Source organism: Tursiops truncatus, chromosome 4, assembly GCF_011762595.2.
Source record: "Tursiops truncatus isolate mTurTru1 chromosome 4, mTurTru1.mat.Y, whole genome shotgun sequence".
NCBI classification, from domain to species: Eukaryota; Metazoa; Chordata; class Mammalia; order Artiodactyla; family Delphinidae; genus Tursiops; species Tursiops truncatus.
In genome coordinates this window covers 45983801-46009606 of record NC_047037.1, presented here as the reverse complement: position 1 = coordinate 46009606, position 25806 = coordinate 45983801, and the positions used below count along the sequence as shown (strand labels likewise).

General features: G+C 38.6%; 1 protein-coding gene across 11 annotated transcripts in view; it reads left to right on the top strand.

Moving 5' to 3' along the window:
* GOLIM4 (golgi integral membrane protein 4) overlaps positions 1-25806 on the top strand; it is an 80463-nt gene that overhangs the window by 6316 nt on the left and 48341 nt on the right. For 6 of the 11 annotated variants that reach the window (XM_019946132.3, XM_073803880.1, XM_073803879.1 and 3 more), the window contains exon 2: positions 6216-6455. The exons of the other annotated variants lie outside the window; for them this stretch is intronic. In XM_019946132.3, coding sequence (XP_019801691.1) covers positions 6216-6455 — 240 coding nt within the window. The remainder of the gene's footprint in view (positions 1-6215; positions 6456-25806) is intronic. 11 annotated transcript variants of the gene reach the window in all.

The following is a 25806-nucleotide window of genomic DNA, read 5'->3' as shown; positions in this document are numbered from 1 at the left end:
CTGAGGGCAAAATGTTTTTGCTACTTTTGCCAGTCAGTGGTTTATGGGTTTTGTAGCTTTGTTTGGAAGTGAAATATGTATAACTTTACTGTAAAATAAAAATGGCCAACTGTATTTTTTCTTTCGAGCCACTCTTATTTGAAACAAATTTATTTTGATAGAAATTTGAAAATTTCCTTGAAAGAATTAAATGATGTTAAATACATACCATTTATTGAGTGTCTGCCACATTCAGGTGCTGGGCTTAAGCACTTACATGCATTTTCTCACTTAACCCTGACTGAGCACTTTGGTGTGAAGGAGTAGTCTGCGGCTCAGAGGGGTAAATTAAGTTGCCAGTGTCAAGGTCGAATCTAATGAATCTGCACTTGGAACCCCAATGTGATTTCCTAGCCTGTGTTCTTTCCACAGTACTCCATTGCCCTCAAAATTATTTTAGTGTCTCTGTGACAGTATTAAAGGTTTTGAGAAAGTGGGTTAGGTGGGTCATGTGAGGATTCAAGATAAAATTTAGAATCAGAAGTAACAGGTGTGATTATTTGATGCAGCATTTCCAGAGTGTAGGACATTTGGTGCTGTTGAAAAAGGTGATTTTAGTTGATACTGGAGTTGATTTTAGGTGATCTGCAGATGCTGCATAAAATAACATCAAATCACATGAGAAACTTCTGCCCTTTTGAATTCCCTTTCAGTGTTTTCTTGACAGTCAAGGAGAAACTCTCAGTTTGATACTAGAGCCTCTCTCCTAGATATAGTTGCTCATTTGTTTTCAGAGAGCCGACTTCAGGCAGCCAACAGCCTGACAGCTAGACTTTAATAATTGTTTTGTTGTTTTATTGTATTTAAATTTTACGGTTACTACCCATTAATGGCACATTAAGTCAGATGTTTCATTTACAAAGTAGTAGTATAAAGTTTCCTTTTTAGAAGTTTATGTTAGGGTAAAAAGTGAACATCTGGCCACCCATTGTACCTATGCAGGTTTTGCATGTATAAAATAAGAACTCATGTTATGAGTACCTGCATGTCTGACGTTCAAGAACGCATCACTTGGTGATACAGACACTGAATTTTACAGTTAAGAAAACAATCCTGAAGAGGATGAATCACTTAGCATATGTCTCAAGCTAAGCCCAGAGCCTACATACGCTGATTTCCAGAACAGCGGAGCACTCCTCACTGCGCTCAGCTGCGTCTGCAGACTGGCAGCACCCTCCTCTTGGTCTGAGCAGCATGGGTGTTGCTATTTTTAAACAATGCTATGTATTTCTGAATGGCACACTTGTGTTCTTTGTTTTTATTGGCCTGTGGGTGCTTTTCCAGAGGACATGCCAGACATTGCCCCACACTAATAAGGCTCACTAAATAGGCTCATAGCCTGGAGGGACATGGGCATGAAATAAATTGCTCGTTATAATAGTATGACATTTAAAAAATATTGCTTTAGCTATTTTTCACATATAAAATGTCACAATATGATACGTAGTGAATAGAAAAGTGAAAGATGTGCTGTCATTCTGAAGGATGAGGCATTTTAGAACATTTGAATGACACCATGTCCTTTCCTTTGAGAGTAAGTGAACTTAAGAAAAATATATAATCATTTTAGGAGAGTCAAACATTCTATTTCCCATTTCACCTCTCATTTAAAGCCCTTCTTTAAGTGGAATTTTTGTAAAAAAAAAAAAAATTCTACAAATCAAGGTATGTAAGAGAACTTTGACGTGTTTGTATGCTCTAGACAATAGCTATGATACTATAAAATAAGTATTCTAAATGTAGATTAATATTGGACAGCTGATAAATTGCTTGATTAGTTTGGTTAGTGTAGAACAGTTTATCAAGTTTTACGTTAGTGGGATTTAATATTGTAACTATGCTTCCTACTGCAATAATCTCTCAACCTATTAACAAACATTTAGAGGTAATTTTTAAAAGGACTTTATATCCTTTTTAAAGGTTTGATTCTGTAAAACACATTAAATAGTACTGATGTCAAACATCACTTTTATTAGAAGATGAAAACTATATCCTCTTTACTAGATAGGTGAGTATCAGCTCAAAATCCAGAAGTCATCTAAGTTTTATCCGGGTGTGGGTGTGGCGCCTTGGATATAGTTCCTCAGGTACAACTTCTCAAGTATAGTTCCTCTTCATTGGTAGATCTGTGAAACTAAACCTCAACATATAAGCAACATACAACAGTGGGGCAGGCATACGATACCTACATATTCTTATTCAAAATAGCGGAAAGTGCAAGGTGTGTAGGAGTTGCTGGTCCATGAAAATTCTGAAATCCAGTTAGGCAAATGTTCCTCAACTAGGTCCAGGCCTGGGAATAATTCTCCATGGTTCTTGATTCTACCCTATGGACTACTGAGTCATCCTTCCTTTTTTCATGAAAGGTACCATGTGTTGGCAGCTGAGTTTTCTGTCTGCTTCCTGCCTGTAGAATTTGGGGGATCTATGGCCTTTCTTCATTTAGGACCATCTCCATTCCTTCCAGTCCAAACTGGCAGTGTATCTGCTGGTAAAATCCTCTCAAAATTTTTGTGGGTCTCCTGTGAAACTTGTTGAGGTTTACTCTGTTAGACAAAAAACCACACCCATCTTGGAGATGATTCCTTCTCTACCTTGAGTTTCTGCAGAGGCAAGGGAGAGACAATGCCCTTTAACTTACCAAAGGCCTGTTGAGAGTATCTGTGAGTCACACCCTTAAAGTTGTAGGAGATCCTGTGGTCTGATTGAATAGTACTCTGAGATGCCACGTTTCCCAGGTCTTACCAAAAGGATTTCAGAAGCTGCACCGTTGATCTCATTTTAGACCATGTTTTCTCAGACAGTTCCCTAGAAATGATCTTTGCTTGGAAACTGCTTCTTAACTTTAGCATTGTTTGCTGTCTAGAGAGACTGAGGATTTTCAAAACCTTCAGGTCCTGCTTCCTTTTTTGTTTGGTAGTCCCTCCCCCGATTTATATTCTCATAGTTTGCTATAAACAGCAAGAAGAAGGAACCAGGTAGCATCTTCAGTACTTTGCTGGGAAAGCTCCTTAACTAAATCACCCAGTTCATTTGGCACTTTGTAAACGTCTCATATAAATGCATGGGTCTGCAGGTCATGTAGCTACACATGAGTGTCGTATTGTTAAACCTTTTGCCACTGTGTAATTTCTAGTTTCCAATAAGATTTTCCTCACCTTCATTCATACCCTTAATAGAAATCTCTTCAAAGTCCAAAATTCTGTGAACAATGTGTCCAAGGCACTTTACGCTGTCACTGGCACTCTTCTTAGGCCCACTACATGGTTCCAAAGCCTCTACCACCTTTTAGGTTTTTGTCATGGCAGCACCCCACTTCTAAAATCTGGATTAGTTATCCTGTTGCATAGCAAATTACCCCCAAACTGAATCAGCTCAGAATGAAAAATATTATCTCACAGTGTTTGCTGGAAAGGAATCGACTTAGCTGGGTGATTCTCTGAAGATCTCTGTCTCACGACGTTGCAGTCAAACTGGTGATCAGGGTTGTAGTCATCTCAAAATTTGACCGGGACTGAAGGATCTGCTTCAGAATTCACTCACGTGGTTGTTGGCAGGCCTCAGAAGATCCAATTCCAATCTCACTCATCCAGGCCTTTCTGAAGGCCCATGATTCCAACCTGGAACTTAAAACATAATAGCTGGCTTCCCTCGGGGCAAGAGATCCAAGAGAAAGCTAGAGAGAGAGTGTGTATGAACCCAAGATGAAAGTGAAAGTATTTTAATAACCTAATCTTGAAGGTGATAACTCATCACTTTCTGCCATATTCTGTTCATTAGAATCTAATCACCAAGTCCAGCCTGTGCTCAAGGGCAAGAATAACAGAAAGTAAGGATCACCTGGGGCCATCTTAGTAGCTGCCTCCCACAAGGTGAGAACGACATTGTCATTGTTGGCATTCTTCGAGCACTTGCTATGTGCCAGGCACTGTTCTAAATTATATTTTTGGAATATCCAACATAATACTTTGGTAAAAATGTTCTACTATATATTAAAATGTGATTTACCATTTAATTTGACATATATTAGTGAGAAGTGGCATTTGAAGTCATGGAACTACAGAGGGAAGTTATCTGCTGTTTAAACCATCTGACCTGGAAGAATTAAAATTAAAAGAGATTTCCAGGTATCTCTCTGAAGTATAAACCTAACTAGGAGGCTGTTAGGGGAAATCCCAAAGTGGAAGCCATCCTGTCCTTGGGAAGTTTCAAAATCCATTGACAATTTGTGAAAATTTCCTACTCCTACAAGTGACTGTATTTCTTTGGCAAGTAGATGGGAATGCAGTGCAGTGTGTTTGTTCAAACAGTATTTTCATTTGCTTCTGAACGTTCCTTCTGGTTTCATATAGCCTGCAGTCCTTGGTGAAGACCTCATTATTTGATGATCAGAAGATATATTTTTTAATGGAGTTCAACTGGTCTTAGAAAGATAAATATCATTGATTTAAAGAAAGAGCATTCATTGCATGACTAGTAATTTCAACTTGTTCATTCATCCCTATTTTGAAAGTCAGGTTTTAAATATTGCAATACATGAGGTATTCTTTTGTGATGTCGATAAAATAAAAAATAGAGCATATGAGCATATTATGAAAAAGTCATTAAATGTTTTATGAACAATTGTAATTTCAAATTCACAGTATGGCCTCACTCTTCCAAACATACTTTAATAATTAGAGATACATGAGATGAATATTTCTGTTTTCCATTTGGCTTCCATTGTACTTTCCTAAACATATTTCTGTAAGAAATTAGATCAGGAAGTGGGTAGAGAATATTTTGTCAAAATGTTTGAGGCCATACTTGATTCACAGATCAGGGAGAGTTCTGTTCTTGTCAGTGAGAAGTTGCTGTTGAATTTCTAGGAAATCAGTGATTCTCTTCCTGCTCTCCTGCTATCTATGTGGGTGCCAGATTGCTGCCGTGATCCTCTCTGTTAGGCTAGGTTGCTGGGGACTTCTCTTGGTGATACTCTCAGTGATTGTAAGTCCCTTGGGACATGTGGTCTCTGTTATCTGTCCCCAAAACCAAAATGGGAAAATTCCCTACGTGTTCTACAGTATAGTTCTAACATGTGCAGTGTGGTTCTTAGGGACACTTAACAGGCTGCATATTGTCTTTGTCTCGTTTACCTTTTGCTCCCTGGGTTGGTCAGGGTCCATATGGATTAAGCTAGCAGATGCTCTTTTCTGTTGAAACTGCCCAAGGAAGCAGTAGCTTCTAACCCAGTTAGCTAGAATGATGGTATTTGTGAACACATGTGAGACCCCTTTTTTAGCCCCCGAGAAGTGTTCATCTGAGGGTCCCACGGTAGCAATACTTTGAGCAGAGACCGAGCCTTTAAAGAAAGACTGCTTTGTTTTTATTTCAGGCCTCCAGCTGTTCTCAAAACTGCCTCCTACCTGGCAACAGCTCAGTCTAAGACCACGTCGTGTGTCTTGTTTGTGACCCTCTCTTCCCTGAGGGTGGCATTTTCAATTTGGGATCTGTGGGGTCTATGAATTTTCTGAAAATTTATGTCAATTTTGTATAAGTGCCTTTTTCCAAGACAGACTCTATAGCTTTTATCAGATCCTCAAAGCATCAGTGACCTGAAAAAGGTTAAGAACCCCTGCTTTCGGGCAAATTCCCCTTTCTGGGGTTTTTTAAAGTCCATCTTGGAATTTGACCTCCCCTGGTTCCACGCCATGAACCCTCTAGAAAGTGGCCAGGTTTGTAATGGAGTCATCAGTGCTGAGTGCTATTCCTCTAAAGCCCAAACCCACTCCACCTCCCTCACATGTAAGAATCCTGATTAGAGATTTAAATGACATCTAATAAATTGCATTCCTAGAATCCACTAGTAATTGCTTAGTAAATAATAAATAAAAATGTCTTGCTATCACATGAGGCATTTATGCTTTTCAAATTGCTTTGTATTCATGATATCATTTGGTCCTGAAAACCTGTGATGTTGAGTAAAGCAATATGCAATATTATTACCATTTTGAATCTGGGGAAACAGAAGTCACACAGCAAGACAGTGACACACTTGGGATTAATGCTCAAATTGCTTGAATCCTAACTCAGGACTCTTACTAATTCTCAGTTTCCGAGGCTCCCTCACCCTGGAACTAAAAGGAGGTTTTGACAGCACCTGTTCCAAAACAGAGTTTTTTACTTTGCCTCCTCAGAGTTAAGAGTATTCCCAGATGGTGACGCAGCTGGACTTGAGAACTGGCCTCCTTGGGGTCCACTGCCATCCCCCACCACTTCCCATCTCCGTGTCCTCGGAAGGTGCTGCTGGCTGCTCACGCCACCACTTGCTGCTTCACCTCTGCAGCTTTCTACTGTCACCAGCATGTTCACCGTGTCCCTCTCTGCGTCTCATGCCCTGAAGGATGGAGGCAGGCTCCACAGGATTGGATCCCAGGGTAATAAGAGTGATAGTCAGTGTGGTGAACTTGGCTTCACCGCCCTTCCCATCTCTCTCCGGCACATTGTCCTTGATCCAAAATTAGGGGCTTGGGCTGTCCCTAACCTTCAGATGATTCTTTCTCAGACGCCTCCGCAACCTGGGGTGTAGACATGGCACGGGCCCACACCGGCATCCTGCTAACTTTCACCACAGGCTCTGTAGCTTCACCTTGACTTCACAGGGGGGCTTTGAAGCTCACCACTCAACTGATTCTCCAGCTGTGTTTTTTAGTTTCCAGATGTAGAAGCCAAATCACTCCTAAATAAATCACAGATTGGAAAAACAGGAAAGAAGCTTTGTAGAACCCAGGTTGCAAAGAGCAGCATATGGATATGTTTTGGTTTGGCCCACACAGTGCTCGGAAAAATTTCACGGTAGTTGTCTACATGGAAAAAGAAAGATATTTTATGTGAGCATCCGGATTTCCAACTTTGTCTGAAAAGTCATAGGATCCCTCGGCACTGCGCTGCATTCCTGCGTGGCTTGTGTTTTGAGTGGGGCATGTGGGCTTCCGTTGGCAGACACTTCCGCTGGGAATTCTTCCTCTTGAATACCTCCTTTAGTTTATCAATGAAGAAAGCGAACCTCAGAGAGATCGAATGACTTGACAACTGTGCTGTCCAGTGTGGTAGCCACTGGTCCTGTGTGGCAGAAGCACTTAAAGTGCAGTTAGTGTGTGACTGAGGAATGGAATTTCATTTTTTTTTTTTTTTTTTTTTTTTTTGCGGTACGCGGGCCTCTCACTGCTGTGGCCTCTCCCGTTGCGGAGCACAGGCTCCGGACATGCAGGCTCAGCGGCCATGGCTCACGGGCCCAGCCGCTCCGCGGCATGTGGGATCCTCCCGGACCGGGGCACGAACCCGCGTCCCCTGCATCGGCAGGCGGACTCTCAACCACTGTGCCACCAGGGAAGCCCTGGAATTTCATATTTTAACTAATTTAAACTTAAAATTTTTAGCCAAAGCATTGTGAAATATTTTTCTGTTAAACACAGCTTTATTGCCTTGGTGGCACTACATTTCGATGAAGTCTTGGGTCTCATTAGATCTTATTGGTGTATTGCAGTGCATATATACTCCCTACCTTTTAAAATGTGGCTGCTAGAAATCTAACAATTACAAGCGTGGTTCACGGTGTATTTCTGTTGGACAGTGTTGACCTGACAGAGCTCACACAGCTTGTTGGTGGAAAGTCTGGAATTTGTCAGCAGATATCCACGGTTCTAACCATTCTTTTTCTCTATTACTACACTCTTGCCCAACTTTCCTTCTAATTCTCAAAACCTTTTCATTATACCAGACAATCTCATAAACCCCTGTAGGAGTTTATTTTGCCTCATTTTTGCATAATACAGAAATGATTTTATGTAAATGACAATTTAGCTTTGTGTATTATCAATGATCATATAATAAAGGTAATTTTAAAGATAATATAATTAATATTCATGATATATAAAGACTAAAATTACTTTTCTTATTTTAAGTGACACTGACCGTTTAGTTGTCTCTGAATTATTTGCCTAAGAAAACAATTTTCAACACATTCAAAATAACATTGTATTTGATTTTCGACATAGATGTATATTAAAATGTAGTCTAAAATTAGTTACATATTGTAGCCCTAAAACTAGACAAAATTACTTTTAGACTTAATATATTGCATTCCTATATTTGACATGAGAAGAAAGAAATCAAACACTTCACAAATAAAACAATGGGCATGTGAATAGCCCAATCAAGTCTAACGTTTACTTTCTTTTTTTACATTTTAGTTATTGTGAATTGTGACATACATAAAAGTGTACAAGTTGTAAGCAAGGCAGTTTGATGAATTTTCACAAACACCTTTGTATAATCAGCAACCTGATCAAAACACATAACAATACCAGCACCCCGGAAATTTCCTTGAGCCCCTTTCAGTCACTAACTGTCCCCCACCCCCTAAGGATAATTGCTGTGAATTGATTTTGCCTGTTTTTTTACTTTACATAAATGAAATCAAACAATATATAATCTTGTTTCTGACTTCTTTTTCTTTCTTTTTTAATATTTATTTATTTTATTTATTTATTTGGTTGTGCCGGGTCTTAGTTGCGGCAGGCGGGCTCCTTAGTTGTGGCTCGCGGGCTCCTTAGTTGCAGCATGTGGGCTCCTTAGTTGTGGCATGCAAACTCTTAGTTGTGGCATGCATGTGGGATCTAGTTCCCTGACCAGGGATCGAACCTGGGCCCCCTGCATTGGGAGCGTGCAGTCTTAACCACTGCACCACTAGGGAGGTCACCTGACTTCTTTTTCTTAACGTTGTTTGTGAGATTCATCCAAGCTATTACATGTAGTTATAGATTGTTCACTTCTTTTAGTGTGCCGTCTTATATGTCTATCACAATTTATCCATTCTACTATTGATAAGCATTTGAGTAATAGATCTGCTGCTATGAATGCTCTAGTTCCTTTTGACTTCTTTTTTTTTTAAGGGCTAGCGACTTCTTGATGTGCTTGATGACTATTTTGAGTAAGATAATGCAACTTAAGGACTATTTTGAGTGCATTTGCAAAATTGTTATTTTATTATTTCCCTTCTACTAGTGAGTGCTAATTTAATATCCTTATGCATCCTGTCTGTATGCACTGGACTATTATCAGTGCAAATGTAAAAATATGAGCAAAAATAAAAACAACTAAAACCTAACATTCAAAATGCAAGTATTGGTGTCATTGCTCCGCCAAGGATAAGGATAAGCTGCCCAAGGGTCCGTCCAGATGTGAGCTGACTTGTCTGTTCTCTATTCACCATCATTCGTGCTCTTTTGATACATTCTTTTCCCATTTGTGTTGTGTAAAAGGGTCATTTTTAAAGTAATTATTTTATTTAAAAAGTAGAAATTACAATAGGCCTGATTACCGCCTTTTGCTAACTTACTGAAACAGGTTCACAATCCCCCTGATTTGGGAACACTGCCTCTCACTGGAAGGGTCCAGAGGATAACTGAGCATCTGGGAGCAATGTTACAGAGTTAACTCAAGTATCTGGTGGGTGGTTGAACTAGCGTTAAGAATCTTGTTTTTATATTCTGTGATGCTAGCTTTAGTGCACAATAATGAAAATAAGAATTATTTGTAGTGACTCATGCTCAGCAAATTATTAATATACAGTTTTCACACTGTATATTAGTTTTGCCTTATTATATATAAATGGCTAAAAAGGCAATGACGTTCTTGGAAGTGATTCATGAAAAGCTCATTGCTTTTATAACTTAATTGAATCGTGTTAGGCTACAGTTTGTCTTCATACAAATTATGACAGAAAAAAATAATAAAAGATTTGTGTAAACAAAAATCTACCCTACTTTTTAAAAGAATAGATTTCTAAATCACTTAGCATAAAAAGGAAAAACATCCTCCTAGCCACAGAATTAACAGATGATTCCTATCTTGTGATTCAGGCAGACCCTAAAAGTATTAGTATTCAAAATTAATAAAACTGTACTTACTAAACTCTTCTTTAATTGAAGATTTTTACTAATTTATACTGGTTCCTCCTCCTAACACTACTTAGTTCACACCTGTGAGGTTTTGAAGGGAAGCTATTCAGGAACTGCTCAAAAAACCAGATGAGCGGTTCTGGAGTATTTCAGATTGTTAGGGAGATGGGTTACTTTCATTTCACTTAGAGAACTGCTTGGTAAATTGTAGACACATCTGAGGTTACATAATTATAACTTGAGTTTGTTAAAATATAGTTTATTTGGTATATCATAGTTTATTTCTGAAAATTAAACTTCATAGAATGTCTTTCCATGACAACTTTTTCTTTAAAAATTCCTTTATTAAAAAGATTTCTGATTCTGTTTTCTGGAATAGAAGATAGTCAAAGAAAATTACTATTATTAGGATAGGTAATCCAAGGAGGTGTGGTTTGATGCAACTAATGTTACATGAGTAGCCATATAAAGATACTGAGCATTGATATATTTTTGTTTTGTAACAATTTCAAAATCTCAGTTCCTTAAAAGAACAAGCATATTCATGGTCACAGGTCTGTAGTTTGTTTGTGATTTGACCATTGTGGACTGGGCTTGCCTGGGAGTGATTTGTCTGGATCTAGGCGTAGACAAGCTTGGAACTGGCTCACTGTCATTTCTATTATCCCATTGACCAGATAAGACACGTGGTCAATGCCAACATTGATGGATTGGGGCGTGGAAGAACACTCTGCGCACAGCTAGGCACTACTGCCTATGTGGCAGGGTGTGAGTATATAATTACAGTAGTGAGGGGTGAAAAATTAGGAGTGATGACCCTATGTACCATAGTCAATTTCAAAATTGGTACAGTGTGAGATAAAAGAAGAAAGCTTCCTTCATTTGAAGAATTATTTTACAGTGATTTGACGTAGACTTTTAAAAAGGTTAACATAATTTTAGTCATATTTGAGTTTTCTTGGCAAAAGGAATGAGTTCATGATGAAAAGGCATGTAGCCTAAGTTATAAACAAAAGGCAACGAATATATATTTTCTTTAATCAACAAACTTTTTCTGAAGCACCTGCTGTCCACAGGCTTTCTTGGGGGATATAATAATTTTACAGGGGCTGCCATTAAGAGATAGAATGTAATTGAAGTATCCTTTAAAGCTGAAGGCTTTTCTGTCGGATTTTTATGACTGCTCTTTCAGTGACATAGAATAAGTAGAACTTCTCCACTGAAGTATTTCAACATTTAATATGCTGATTTTAGCAGCAAAAGAAGATGTGATCAAATACAGGATTTAATTTAATACATTGATTTATGTGGGTTAAGAAAAAACTAGAACAATATAGAACATGGACCCATGGATAGGCTTGGACATTTAAATTTTTTTGTAGACTTCTCATGAATATGCAAGTAATGCTTGGTTTTTTAAAAATATCCATTATATATTCACTGGGATTCTTTTCTTTAAAAAAATTAAATGAAAAAATTATTCCAGGGCTTCCCTGGTGGCACAGTGGTTAAGAATCCACCTGCCAGTGCAGGGGACACAGGTTCGAGCCCTGGTCCAGGAAGATCCCACATGCCGTGGAGCAACCAAGCCCATGTGCCACAACTGCTGAGCCTGCACTCTAGAGCCCACGAGCCACAAATACTGAGCCCACGCACTGCAACTACTGAAGCCCGTGTGCCCAGAGCCCGGGCTCCGCAACAAGAGAAGCCAGCGCAATGAAGAGTAACCCCCTGCTCGCCACAACTAGAGAAAGCCCGCGTGCAGCAACGAAGACCCAAGGCACCAAAAATAAATAAACTTAAAAAATTATGCCATTAGTATTTACTTGAAGGTTCTAGTGCCTACTACAGCAGCTATATATTTTTATACCCAAGGTCTTGGGGAAAAAATATGGAAAATTTAGAGAGATGGGTGCCCTGTCTTTTTGTCAGTATTTCTGTCTTTTTAAAGATTTATCTAATTTTAAGCATTTCTTTAAAACACCCTTATTTTTCAAGTTGCATATTTATTAATTCCTCCATTTAATGTGAGATGTATATATATGTATATATATGTAGTATGTATGTGTGTGTATGACTAGTAAGTTAAGAATTGGTCTTCTGTAGTAAGATAATCCTAATAATAATTTGTTTATATTTTTACTTTTTAAAGCTTGATTCTTCATGTCTCGGCTTGAGAATATCAGAACTTTTTTTTTTTTTACCAAAAAAGGGAAGCCGAAGGCTGGTCCCCAGGTACAAAAATACGGCCTTGATTTGGAAATAAATATTTCCTGTGAGTCGTCCTGACATGCTTTTTGTGCATACAATGGAAGCAGCAGTAAGAAAGGCAGGTTTGTTCGACAAATTACTTCTGTACTTTTTGTGAACAGTGCCTGCTCAGAAAATTTTCAGAGTAGGAACATGTAGATTCTTGTTAAGCCCCAGTAAGTAAAACTCTAATACTCTATGAAACCAGTGAATAATTGGCCAGTTACCATGTATTTGTTCTTTAACTTAAAGAAATACTTCCTGTCTTTAACTTTGTCCCTTTGGAAATATGTTGATGTGGAAAGAAAATCTGACTTTATTTTTGGTTTTTCTTATCTCTGTTTTATTACTTAATTTTTTTTAAACTCTGCTAGTTGATTGCTTAAATACTTTTTTTTTTAAACACTCTGGTTGGCACCAGTTGGACCAGATGCCAAAGAGAACATTTCTACTGACTGCTTAATTATTTTGTAAAGGGAAGAGTCTTACCAGGCCCCCACAGCATTTTAACTGCACGAAATTACGATTTTTAACCATCACACCAAGAATTATGTCTTGAATTTTGAGTTGTGTCTCATTCAATCATATCTAATTTCCCCTCCTTCTAGGTCTGTTCTGGTGTTATCCAGGTGACTCAAAAACCTATTGGCATGGTGTAGACTACGTGGATGCTTTTTATATAGTTGTGTTGACTCCACTTTGAAAATACATTTCCTGAATCTTACCAATCTGTGATATTTGTATTTCTAACATCCTAGTCTGATTACCTGTCATCTCTTGACTGGGCTAGTTGCAGTAAGCTCCTGCTTGGTTTTCTTGCTTCCACCCTTACCTCCCACATAGTAGCTCAGTAGTCTATAAAGATTATTCATTGTAAAACATAGGGTAGGTAATGTTATTTCCTATCTCTCTTTAAGGAAAATTTCACTTTTCTCTTACCGCTTGGTTGTGCTTCACCAACAAGTTTCCAACCACATGGGCCTTTTAGCTGTTGCAGTGACACCCCAAGCTCACAGCCTTCTCAGAGTCTTTAAACCTGCTATTCTCTCTACCTGGAATCTTCTTCCCTAAGATCTCTTCATCATTGACTGACTCCCTTTTATTCAGGCCTCAGCTCAGATGCCAACTCCTACAAAGGCAGCAGTGTTAGCTGTCTATTGCTGCGTAACAAATTACCCCGAACTTAGCACTTTCAAGTAACAAACATATGTAACCATTAACTGTTTCACATAGTTTCCTGAGGGTCATGAATCTAGGAGCAGCTTGGCTGGACAGTTCTGGCTCAGGGTCTCTCATGAGGCTGTACTCAAGCTGTTGGCTGGGCTACAGTCGACTCAGGATGGGCTGGGGGAGGATCCACTTCCAAACTCGTTCACATGGTTGCTGGCAGGCTTCAGTTTCTCACTGTTGGTCAGATACCTCTGTTTCACTACAGAACGCCCCTCCATAGATTGCCTGAGTGTCCTCATGATGTGGCATCCCCCACAGAGTAAGGGATCTAACAGAGGAAGAGCCCAACACAGAAGCCAGGCTTTTATAATTGAATCCACTTGCACTGGATGCTGTCAATCACGAGACCAACCCTGGTACAGTATAGGAGGGGAGTGCACAAGAGTATGAGTACCAGGTGGTATGGGGATCATAGGGAACCATCTGGAAGGCTGGCTACTACAGCAGCCCATGGGAATTTCACTGGTTACTTTTGAGAAGCCCGCATCTTTCATATTTTTTACCTCTGAACAATCTTTAGAAGTCATAGCTGCGTATCTTCCTTGATATAAGGGAATAAGCTGAAAAATGATGATAGTTCATTCACCTAAGTACTCTCTATCCCATTATCCTACATTATTATCTTATTTGCACCAATGACTATCTGAAATCCCATATTGTATCTCCTTGTTAATTGTATCTTGTTTGTCTGTCTTCTCTATGAGAGTATGAGACCTTGAATTCAGAAAAACGGGTATTTCATGTCCACTATTTTAATCCTTGGGCTTAGAACAATGCCTGAAATGTAGTAGATCATTTTGTGATAAATGAACACATAGGTTACCTTTTCAACCATTTCGTATGGAAGTTGTTTCTACAGGCATCCCTGTATTCTAAAACTGAGTGTACTGAACATAAATTTCATTAGTTTAAGTAATATTTGCTGAGTTTACCTTATGTAGAAGGCACTGTGCTAGATACTCTGCAGTTACAAATGAAATAATCTTACCCGCAAATGGTCTTTACCTCCAAGGAGTCCTTTAAGTAAGGAAGGGTATGTGTCATATGAGAACAAGTGAAATAACAAAGTAAAGAATGAGTAAAATAAAGAAGAGGGAAAAAATTGCAGTGCGAGAGGCAGGGTGAGAATTGGAGGAGGCTTCACGATAGAAGGCCCTCTTGATGTCTTAAGGTCAGTATGTTATTTTGTCCTGTAATATTGTGTTTCTTTTAGCATTCTCAGAATGTAAGAAGGAAAGAAACCATATTTCCTGAACAACTAAAAAGTCAGGAAGCCTGGTCTACAAGAGTATTATAGATATGGTAAATTGTTTAGTTATGTATTTTTAAAGATCACCTTGCTGAAATGACTAAAAATAAAGGAAATCATGTTTCATAATGTGTGGTTGTCATCATATATAGAGCAGTTGCCCATACTTTAAATAGCCTTCAATCAGTGTATCTTTGCAATTAGTTCTCCAAGTAACAATTGTATTCTTGTATTGTATAGTATTCTTCACTGTTACCAGCTTCTTATGGTAGTCATTCTGTCTCCCTCGTCTTAAAAGTTGCTTCATCTAGGGCTTCCCTGGTGGCGCGGTGGTTGAGAGTCCGCCTGCCGATGCAGGGGACACGGGTTCGTGCCCCGGTCTGGGAAGATCCCACATGCTGCGGAGCAGCTGGGCCCGTGAGCCATGGCCGCTGAGCCTGCGCGTCCGGAGCCCGTGCTCCGCAACGGGAGACGCCACAGCAGTGAGAGGCCCGCGTACCGCAAAAAAAAAAAAAAAAAAAAAGTTGCTTCATCTAATTTTGCTGTGGACTTGAAAGCCCAGTAACCACGCTTGATAGAATTATGTATAATAAGAATAAACGAGACTATGAAAGAGTTTTCAAGTAATTAAGTTTTAAGGGAGGTTTTCTTTTTAGTTTAGCTCTTTGTGGCTCATTTTTTCATCTTTCTGGTACTCATCTGTGTTTTAACAACTTCTCTTAATAGACAAGATGCTATTTTACTTACGTTTGCTGTTGAACTTTTTGTCTCTGTTCAATATATCACAGTTGGCTTTGAAGTCAGACTGACTCATAAGTCTGCCAAATTTTAGTTTTACGTCCTTAAATTGTTGTATATTTCTGAGTCTGATTTTTAAAAAGTTGTATCTTACAGTGTCGATGTAAAGAGTAAATATGTTAAAGGCCTAGAACGTTACTGGCATGGATTTTCTTCCGTCCTCTCTTCCTTCCCCAGTCATCCCCACCAGGTTGAATGGGCTTCACACTCTACCACCTGGTGCCTGGCAACAAATGCCTTGGTAAGCAGCATCTATATGCATGCCACTTTGACAAGGGTGTCCTAGCTTATACCCAGTGGTGTAGAGCTAGACTCGGAGGACCAGTCCTGCAGACAGCTTTCTTTCCTAAGATTGTCAGCACAACTTGGGGAGCAATCCAAGATTGAGTTTCATGGCAGACTGGTACCAGTACCTTGGCCCTATGGAAAATTCACAGTCCAAGATTGACTGTAAAATTAAACTGACTCTCTAAGTATCCTTTAGAGATTTGATACCCTGAAGCAGGTATTAGCTGCTACATGGTATTTCACTCCCTGCCTGGGGTTTACAGCAGTGGAATTCAGAGGCAGCTCAGCCCTTGAGAAGTATAAGGCCGTGGGGCTTTCATGGGGGGATGTATCAGTCCCTGTACATACTCAGAGTTAACAAAACAGTCAGAGCAAGGAATTTTTTAATTAAGTTCTACGACATCCATGTAATTACTTACATTTTTCCACTCCCTCACATATTTTCTCAGTTTATCTACCCTTGTGACTCATTCAGTAGCAAAAGCAGTGAAATCAGCATTCTCTTCTAGTCATCAAGCAAAATGGGTCATCTCCCTGGCCTGCTGGATTGTCTGGTGTGCCCCAGAGAATCTCATTTCAGTTTAGGCCTCTTCCTGCTGCTCTATTTCCTTGTTTCCTCTTGGGTGGTTTCCACTGACCGTCAGGAGCTTCTCACCATGACAGGTTTCTTCACTCCAGGTTGCTCCCTTCTGAATGTTGCATTTCTTGCATTTATTCATCGTTCATGCCTTGAGAGTCCTGCCAAGATTCTGCCCTTTTCTTGCTTTAAATTCAACTGAAATTCACTGAGTACCTATTTTGTACCATACATAGAAATAGGCCCTAATATTTACATTATGGAATAGAAGAGTGAGGTTCAGAAAGGTTTTGTGTTCAGAATGACAAAGGTGGTATATGAGAGAAGGAATTTGAATGAAAATCTGCCCACTCTAAATTCAGTTTTCTTTCCAATTTAGCACAACTCCCATTTTCTCTAGGTGTGCCAGGGCACTGAGAAACTCTGATGATGTGAGCTGGAAGGCTTCATTAGGTCATGCTTAAGTCTGTGCCGCTGGCCATCATCCCTCTGCTGACGCAGGAGGCTGCTGTAAGCACATGTGGCAGATGTGCCCTGGGCACCATTATCTGGGTCCACCTTGAGTCTGTAATGCCAGCTCCTGGCCTGTAGGATGAAGAGAAAGCTGCTGTTTTCAGTGTTGATTTTTTTTTTTTTTTTTTTTTTTTTTAAGAACTGGGCTTAAAAGTAGATTTAACAATTTAGGGTAAAAAAACCTCCACTCACTAAGAGGAGCGAACTTATTAAATGTAAAGAAGTCGGGGAACTCCCTGACCTCAATTTTTTCAGAGTATGGTTTTAATCTTTAATCGGAAAGGTGTTATATTGAATAGATAAGCTTTCCCTTTCAGGTTATAAAGCCATGTGCCTCTGTCTAGGCAGGCCGCAGAAACTGTTTTCTTTTTTTAAATTACTTCTTTAATAACCCTAATGAAAATGAAGGTTGTTTCCGTGAGTTGAAAATTAGGCCATTATTGATTAATTTTATCATTGGAAGAGAATATTAAAAATAATTCATTTTGAGTTTTATAATGTGTTTTTAGAGGTCCTTTGAATCTGTATTTGATGAGGCAGACGATTACGTCAGAGACTTTAATGAAGCTACAGTGTGAACACCCAACTCAAGAAGATGAGGAAACTATGCACTTTCCCAAAATTTGGAATGAGTGTAGACCAGGGTTCAACTCTGGACTCCATAATTAAATACTTGGATGATCTTTGACAGGTTACCTAGCCACTCAGCCTGTTTCATTGCCTGTTTGAACAAAGATTATACTTGCTCTCTGAAGTTATGAGTCTAATGAAAACATCTATTCTGTGCCTGGTACGCAGTAGATGTTTTGAAAAAGGTAGTCAGCTCCACCCCACTTTAATTAGTTGATAAATTACGACTTCTAGAAAAACAAATTAAAATACTCGCCTTACTGGTGGTGAGTTAGTAACTTCATCTTTCTACACAAAGGCTTCATAGTTGAAAACTAGCTATATTACATCAAAGTTTTCATATAACACCAACTTAGAGCTTTATGTCCTATTTTTATTTTCTAATGACACCCTTTTAAGATCTCCATTAGGGAAAGTAAGTTTAGCATATTAAAAGACATGATGCTTTTAACAGGCATTCTTATTTCTCTCATGAAGCATATTTTGGAACGATCTTCGAAAGGCTGCTGCTTCAATCGTTAATTCATTTTACTCAGAGACTGTGAACATCAAAGCAATAAAATTCAGTTAAGTGGAAGAGTCAGGAAATAGAATATTCTGGTGAATTCAGTTGTCAGTGCTAAATAAAAAACATATTACCTTCTCCACCCATGTGTTTTCTGGTGTCTGTATTTAAATCATTCTATTGAATTTGAGGTTGTATTGAAAACTCTGTACCAAGTTATTTTTCTGGTAAAAGAGAAATCAATTAAAGAAAATACTTTTTGTTTCATGTTATATTATTGAAAAGCATTTCAAACTGTATTAGTTGCTTTACTTCATTGTTAAGAATGGCCATCATTAAAAACAACAGTTCTCCTCTAGGGATGAAAATGTAGATCAGATATGAAGGTTCAACTAGATGTATATTGTCCCTTGGCCATGGCAATGAATTTATCAATAGATTTTGATCTTTCCCTTTCTTTTAGAACATGAATACAATAAAAAAATTCCACTTAAGTTATGGTAAAATGAGCATTAATATAATTAATTATTATGATATAAACTTAAGAGTAGTTTATGGTTGTGTAGAAATTTGAAAAGTGCAGAAAAAATTTTGAGACAAAGTCACTCATAATTCTTAACAACCAGCACAGTCTCTAAAGTTTTAGTGTTTAGTCTTTATTTATAGAATCAAAGACAAATGGATGTGCAGTTTTCTTTGACTAGTTTAAGCTTTTTAAAATCTGTTTAACTTGATGTTTTGCTTTATCTAGTCATATTTCCACTTTAAGTTTTAGAACAATTTACAAACGGATGAAAAGAACAGAAATGAAACTTCTCTTCGTGGCTTAAAAAATCTGTCCTTAATCAATATTGCATTGGGGAAACAGAAAAAAAAATAACAGATTATTTTTAAACGGTTTTCAGTCTGCAAGAAGTTGACATGTAAAATAGTAAATCAGGTACCTGCTTTCAGAATTCGGGAAAAAAGTTTCTCTGAAAAATAGAACCATTCAGAAGCCAAATTTTAAGAGGTTTTTTTCCACTTATTTTCTGACTTGGAGTATTGAAAGAAAAGTTTTAATCACAGTAATTTTTTGTTGGCTTGCTTTCAGGTCTTTCCATCACAATAAGGAATGTAAGCCTAACAGAAAAACGCAGCCATGAATTATCAATATTTTCTTTATCTTACATGGGGTAATTTCTGATAATTGACTTTGTAAGGAAAATCTTGTGAAAATTCTTTCAATTCTATAATACAGTATTATCAGATACATATTTTCATCAGATATATATCATACATAGTGATACTTTATAAACTCATTTAAATTCAGAGTGAGAAATTAAGCTCATAATAACATCTTTTATTTCTTAGTTATGAAGTTAAGGAATTAAAAAGTTATTTTTGTATATTCCTAGTGAAACACCAGGCCAGAAAATATTAATGTGCTCTTGTTAGATTATCTATGTTCTTTTCAAATTCATGAACTCTGAAAGACAAAATGATGGAAATACTCCCTTTTTGCACCTCAGATAAATATCATGTATATTTGGCATGTTGATAATGTAGAATTGTCCTTTCTGCCTTACAGGAATCGGTAAGGGCCTAATTTTCCCCCTCAAATGCCTGTGTTGTTTTCTCTCATGCTTTTAGTATGGGGATGATTTACTGAGTTCTGACAGTACATTGGCAACAATGTTTAGATCAGAGGGTTTTTTTGTTTTGGGGATTTTTTTTTGGTTTTTTATATCGTGTGCTTGTGTGTGTGTGTGTGTGTGTGTGTGTGTGTTTGATAGCCTCAGAAGAAAAACTTTAATAACTGTTTAGTGCTATTTTTTTGTTTGCCTACATATACTGCTAAATGTATTTATGCTTAATGTGTATTTCTAGGTTTATTGTTTTGGATCAAGAGCTACAATTCCTAATTGATAAATTTGTGGTGTTGAAGGGATAGACTACTTGGGTACTGTAGTTTTTATTTCGGCATTGAGTAAGTAACAAAATAGCACAAAATTATCTTCATTAAAAGTAGAACTCAAAAGTGGGTCCTTAAAAATGTTAAAAAATTTACCTAGTGAGTCCCCAAGATGCTAAAGCAAAGATGAAAGAACCAAGCATGAATATTAACTAAAAATTGTCCCAATTCTCCTATGATAATTCATATTCAGCAGTAATTACAAAAAAACCCACAACATTTCTTTTATCTGTATACTTAAATTCATACAGCTTTATGGTGGGGTGATGGGCATGTTGTATCAATGATTTAAAGGTGAATTTACAGATAATAATTTCTTTCTCACAATCTCTTGAATGGCAATCAAAAAATTACCGTAATAAATGGATTCCTTTTCTTATGAAGTATCTCCCCAGAAATTCAGAATAATGGAACAAGAGTACACTAAATCACTAAAAAGTTTAATGCTTCTTAAGTAAATGTCTTTTCAGTACTGAGCTAATGGCTAAAGAAAGGTCACTGGATCGTCTAATGAATAGATAGGAGTAATTTCTAATTAGCACCTGTTCCGCCACAAATTACGTGTGAATTGGGTGTAAAAAAGCTCTTTGTATATAAATTGTAAAGGACTATAAAAGCATAGTTTTGCTACCAAAAGTGGGTTTTTTTAAAGGACACTGTTTTCCCCTGAATATATTAACACTCATCTGCAAATGTATTTAACCTCTTAGTGACAGGTTTATCTACAAGGTGATAAAGAATAGAACCGAGATCTTTAGTGGAATAACTGTTTGCTCTTCCAGAGAAATTCTGATTTACACTTTGTCAATGGGGAAATAGCATAGCATCAGAGGTGAAGTGTTTATTATGCTAATGAATCTTGTTTTAAGTTATGGTTATAATTAGTTTTATTCTATATTGCTTGAAAATCAAAATGTAGTGTAATAATAAATGTCAGCTACCCTTGTCCAAATTACTATAAATATCGAATTGTTGGAATCTGGAACCAGTGAGGTTATTCTGTGCCTGCACTTCCTGTTTTCACCCACCTCCCAATTACTTGCAGCTGTCAAAATAATTTTAATCATTTTCAGATACTTTGCAGAAGAAAAGGGACTTAAGCCCTTCAGCCAAAAAAGATGTTGCCCCTCCTCTTCTGGTCTTCTTTTATAACCCCGCTGGGTCCCCCTAGTCTAGTCAGGCCAGCATTCTTTCTGAGCATCACTATTATGCTGTAAGATCTTAAACATTTATCCAGGTCATTCCACAGTTCTGATTCTGTGTCCTTGCTTGTTAAACCACATCAGAGAATCAGAGAATCTTAGAGCTGGAGGAAGCCTCAGAAATCAGTTGCTAAGCCCCTTTATTTTACCAGTGATGAAATGTATGACATTAAATAAATACCTTTCAGATTAAAAATTAAACCCAAATCTCTGGACTTCTAGCCTTTGGCCTGTTCCACCAGGAAATGTTGCCTGCAGATATGTGCAAGTAGACACATGCAAAAATCTGCCTATTCCAAAGAATACCTGATATTTGCATTCTCCCACCTCTGTGTCCAGGCTGTTCACCACATATGCTTGGTTATGCCCTAGTATGGGAAAGAGCAAATTGAAACATGAATCAGGCAGGGAAAAAAAGGGGCAAGCATGCTCCTTAGACCTGTTTGCAATGGGAGTAGCAATTGTAATTGTATGCACTTTACTGCTTTTATTAGTCATTCAGTATCAAAGTTCATTCAGTATCAAAGAAGGATAATGTGTCTGTATCTTTTAGAGTTGTACCTGTAGAAAAGGAGAGCCCTACCATAGAACACCTTAAGTATGACACAGGGTCTTAGTTTATATATAATGGTTTTCAACTTATTGAAAATCATAGGTGACAGATAAATCTGAAATAGTACTCTTTTGTCAAAAACTTTTTCCTAAAAAATCAGCCTTTCCCAGCATTCTGCTAAATTGAATCTTTCTTAATCAAATGTATTTATATTTTTTAAAGATTTTTTTTTTGATATGGACCATTTTTAAAGTCTTTATTGAATTTTGTTACAATATTGATTCTGTTTTATGTTTTGGTTTTTTGGCCATGAGACATGTGGGATCTTAGCTCCCCGACCAGGGATCAAACCCACGCCCCCTGCATTGGAAGGTGAAGTCATAATCACTGGATGGCCAGCGAAGTCCCTAGGTTTATTTTACTGAGAATATACAAATCCACTTTGAAATGATTAGTGTATCGCTGATGCCACCTACTCTTCTCCTTTGCTTTAAATATGCATATTTAGGATTTTAGCATTGGAAGGACCTTGACGACTCAGATGTCCAACTACCTCATTTTATTGCTGAGGAAACAGAATTTGAAAGGTGAAGTTTCTTAGATGTGAGCACAGAACTGGTTAGTGTCTGGTAGCATGGAGCTCAGGAATCTTGGCTCAGGCCACTGTTATTTCCCCTAAATTACTTGAAAAATTCTCATTAAATTGTCTCTTGGCTCCATCTGTTTCTGGCTGTTTCTCTGTCAGTCTGTCTCTTTTTTCCTTCTCTCTCTTTTTTTCTTCTTCCAGGCTAATCCATCTCAGTTCTTCGTAAGTCATTTTCAGTGGCTTTAATGTGAATACTAACTATGGAACGGGTTGAAAAGAAAAACTGGAAGTTTAACTCTAATTAGAATGCTGGTATCATCAAAGATTTTTTTCTTTCTTTTAGCATCCAGTTATATATGCACCTTTCTACAGATCTGGACTGTCTGTTGATTTTACTCTGCTTTCAAAGATCCCCATGTGCTTTGTCAATTTAAACAATATAGATATTAGATATATTGTCTCTACCTTTCATAGAAAACCTTTAGAGGTTGCCAATGAATTCCTATGCTTATATTGGTATAAGTCAGCTGTATCACATTTAAAGTTTCTTAAAGCTGGACTCTTAGGAATCCATCTTGATATGTAACCAATTACAAGTTTTATATGTAAATTTTGTGAAATAATTGGTATGAAGAGTACACTGTTAACGTCACGTGCTGATTATCGTGGATCAGTCATTTAATAAACCATCAGCAGAGGTATCCACTTTGTACCAGACCCAAGGCTAGGTGACAATCTGCACAGATTTGACTCTCTCATAAGTAATTCCACAAAGTCGTAGGAGTGACAAATCTGTATGTTAAGTATTATAATAAGACCACGGATAGGGATTTGCTTAGGCCCCCATGGAAGAATAGACGTGGGGCATCCATACTGCCTGGAGAAGCCTCTGGACCACAGTGAAGGTGGACGCTGATCTCACATGTCGGGTTTCGCATCGTGGATGACTGTTTACGTGATGGAGGCCGATACAATCGCAGTACCTCAAGGGCTACTCACCAGAATTTCACAAAACCCTCTGTGTCCTCCTCATGTCACATCATCATCAGAAGTCTCCTGCTGGCACCCTAAAATCCACACGTCCTGATACGTAATATACCCTTTCTTGTTTTTGTTTTTGTTTTTTTGCGGTACGCGGGCCTCTCACTGTTGTGGCCTCTCCCGTTGCGGAGCACAGGCTCCAGACGCGCAGGCTCAGCGGCCATGGCTCACGGGCCCAGCCGCCCCGCGGCATGTGGGATCCTCCCGGACCGGGGCACGAACCCGTGTCCCCTGCATTGGCAGGCGGACTCTCAACCACTGCGCCACCAGGGAAGTCCTACCCTTTCTTAAAGGATGAAGAAAAGATAATATTTTTATTTGACCTTGGAGGGTCTCAATCAGTGAGCTCAGCCTTTTACTCTTAAGGTCTTTGACGGGCCGTGCAGTGAGTGGAGATTAAAATATGACTGTTGCCCCGAATCAGGCAGTGCCCAGGATTTCAATGCAGGAGACATTCTTATTTAGAGTCACATATGATCTTAGCAAACTGAAAATATTCATTGTTCTGTAGCAAATATAAGGAAAGAAAAGAAATCATACCTAATTATACTCCTCTCTCAAAAGAGAGCTTAAAATGTCCAAAAATGGAAAGAGAATGCAGGATATCACTAAGAATTTTAATCAAACTGGTGAAGCAGGTTTTAGACATCTGGTGTTGACTTTGTCCCCACAGTATCTTACCTTCTTAAGTTCCCTCAGTGGTAACTGGTATAGGTAGTTAAGCAGTTTAGTTGTGGGACAAAAAAAATATGTCAGGAAGCGTACGACGTGGCTGTGGAGGGTAGGCTGGCATTTACCTCAAAGGGGTCCTTGTGTTGGGTCTTCTTAGACTTGTAAGTGATAATGAAATAGACCTTCCCAGCAGTGACCTTCTAGCTACTAGCAACTTGAGTGTTTCTTAGATTACTCTTCCTACTTCCCTGCACTATCTTGGTATCCCTCTCAAGCATTAAACGTGTCCAACGTGGGATGCAGGGTGCATGATGCCCTGCCCCCACCCACAGAGCTCCCACTGTCCTTCTTGGTCCTGGACCCTCCTTTCACGCAGTAGCATAAACCGGAAATCTTTGCACCATCCTTGGATCCACTTTCGTAACGTACTTTGAGTCAGTCACTGAGGCGTTTTGCATTTATTGCTTAAATACATTTTGCTTCTGTTCCTTCCCCTCCCTCCATCAATGATTACGGCATCTACTTGAATATTATAAAGCTAGATTCCCTTACCCCTGCAAAAGTACTCCTCAGAAAAGAGGGGGTCTTGTACTGGAGTGAGCATAAAGCCTCTGCTATTTCTGGGAGCCCTCCCAGTTGCTTCATTTTAAACCGCAGAGCGCTGTGTGAAGGAGACACATTGGCCCAAAATGGCCTCGTTTAATGCGACTAGATATTTATGAAGGGCACCTGACAAAAATCTTCTTTTTTGGTTTTAAAGGATGTGGCAGCATTTAAGATAGTGTGGGTATTTATTCCCAGGAATGTGATCTCACAATGGTAAATGCAAAATATCTTTATAAATAAGCCTTTTCACTACCCTCCCCCCACCACTGCAAAAACAAAAGAAAACAAAAACACCCCCAATACGTTCAGGAGTTAGGGCTACCGAAAGCATGAATCTGCACCTCCAAGACAAATGGAGATGTCAGCTATCCTAATTTTTACCAAATATAGGTGACTTAGGACATTTCCAGTGACCGCATCAGACAGAGATTCCACTAATGCTGTATTCCAGTGAAGATGGGTATGCTTCAGAAAACTGTCAGAGGACTAAGATGCTGACCTGAGGTGATGCAGACGCAGATGTCAGACATGCCTGTGAAGAGTTTGAATCAAATTGGGGAGACGCGGATGGAGGGACAAAAGTGACCTATCTAAATGTTTTATATTTCACTATTAATTTCACTTATGTAACTGAAAATAACAAGGACCGTGATCTTATGTAAACACTTGTACATTCAGAAAAGTACATGAATCTTAAGTATGGAGCTCAGTGAATTCTCACAAAGCAGACTGTGGAATCAGACCAGGAATCAGACAGTTACCAGCACCCAAAAATGCGCCCTCCTGCGCTCTTCCAGGAACTGCCTGTCCACCTACCACTGCCAATAGGCACGGTGTGAACAGGTGTGTCCTCCTCTCGCCACGGAATAGTTTCGCTTATTTTTGAATTTTCTGTAAGTAGACTCATTCAGTAAGCGCCACTTTGCTGTCTGGCTTCTTGTCTCAACATTATGTTTGTGAAACTCACATGTGGCTTCATTCGGTTTCTCCACGTTGCTGAGTGGTATTTCATTTTATGAACAACCACACCTTATCCATTCTCCGGGGATAGATGTTTGTGTTGTTTCCAGTTGGGGAGTGTCGTGAAGAGTCTCGTTCTTCCGAGTCTCCTCTGTGACTTCTGGTGACCGCATGCCAGCATTTGCTTGGGTACCTATGTAGGAGTGGGATTA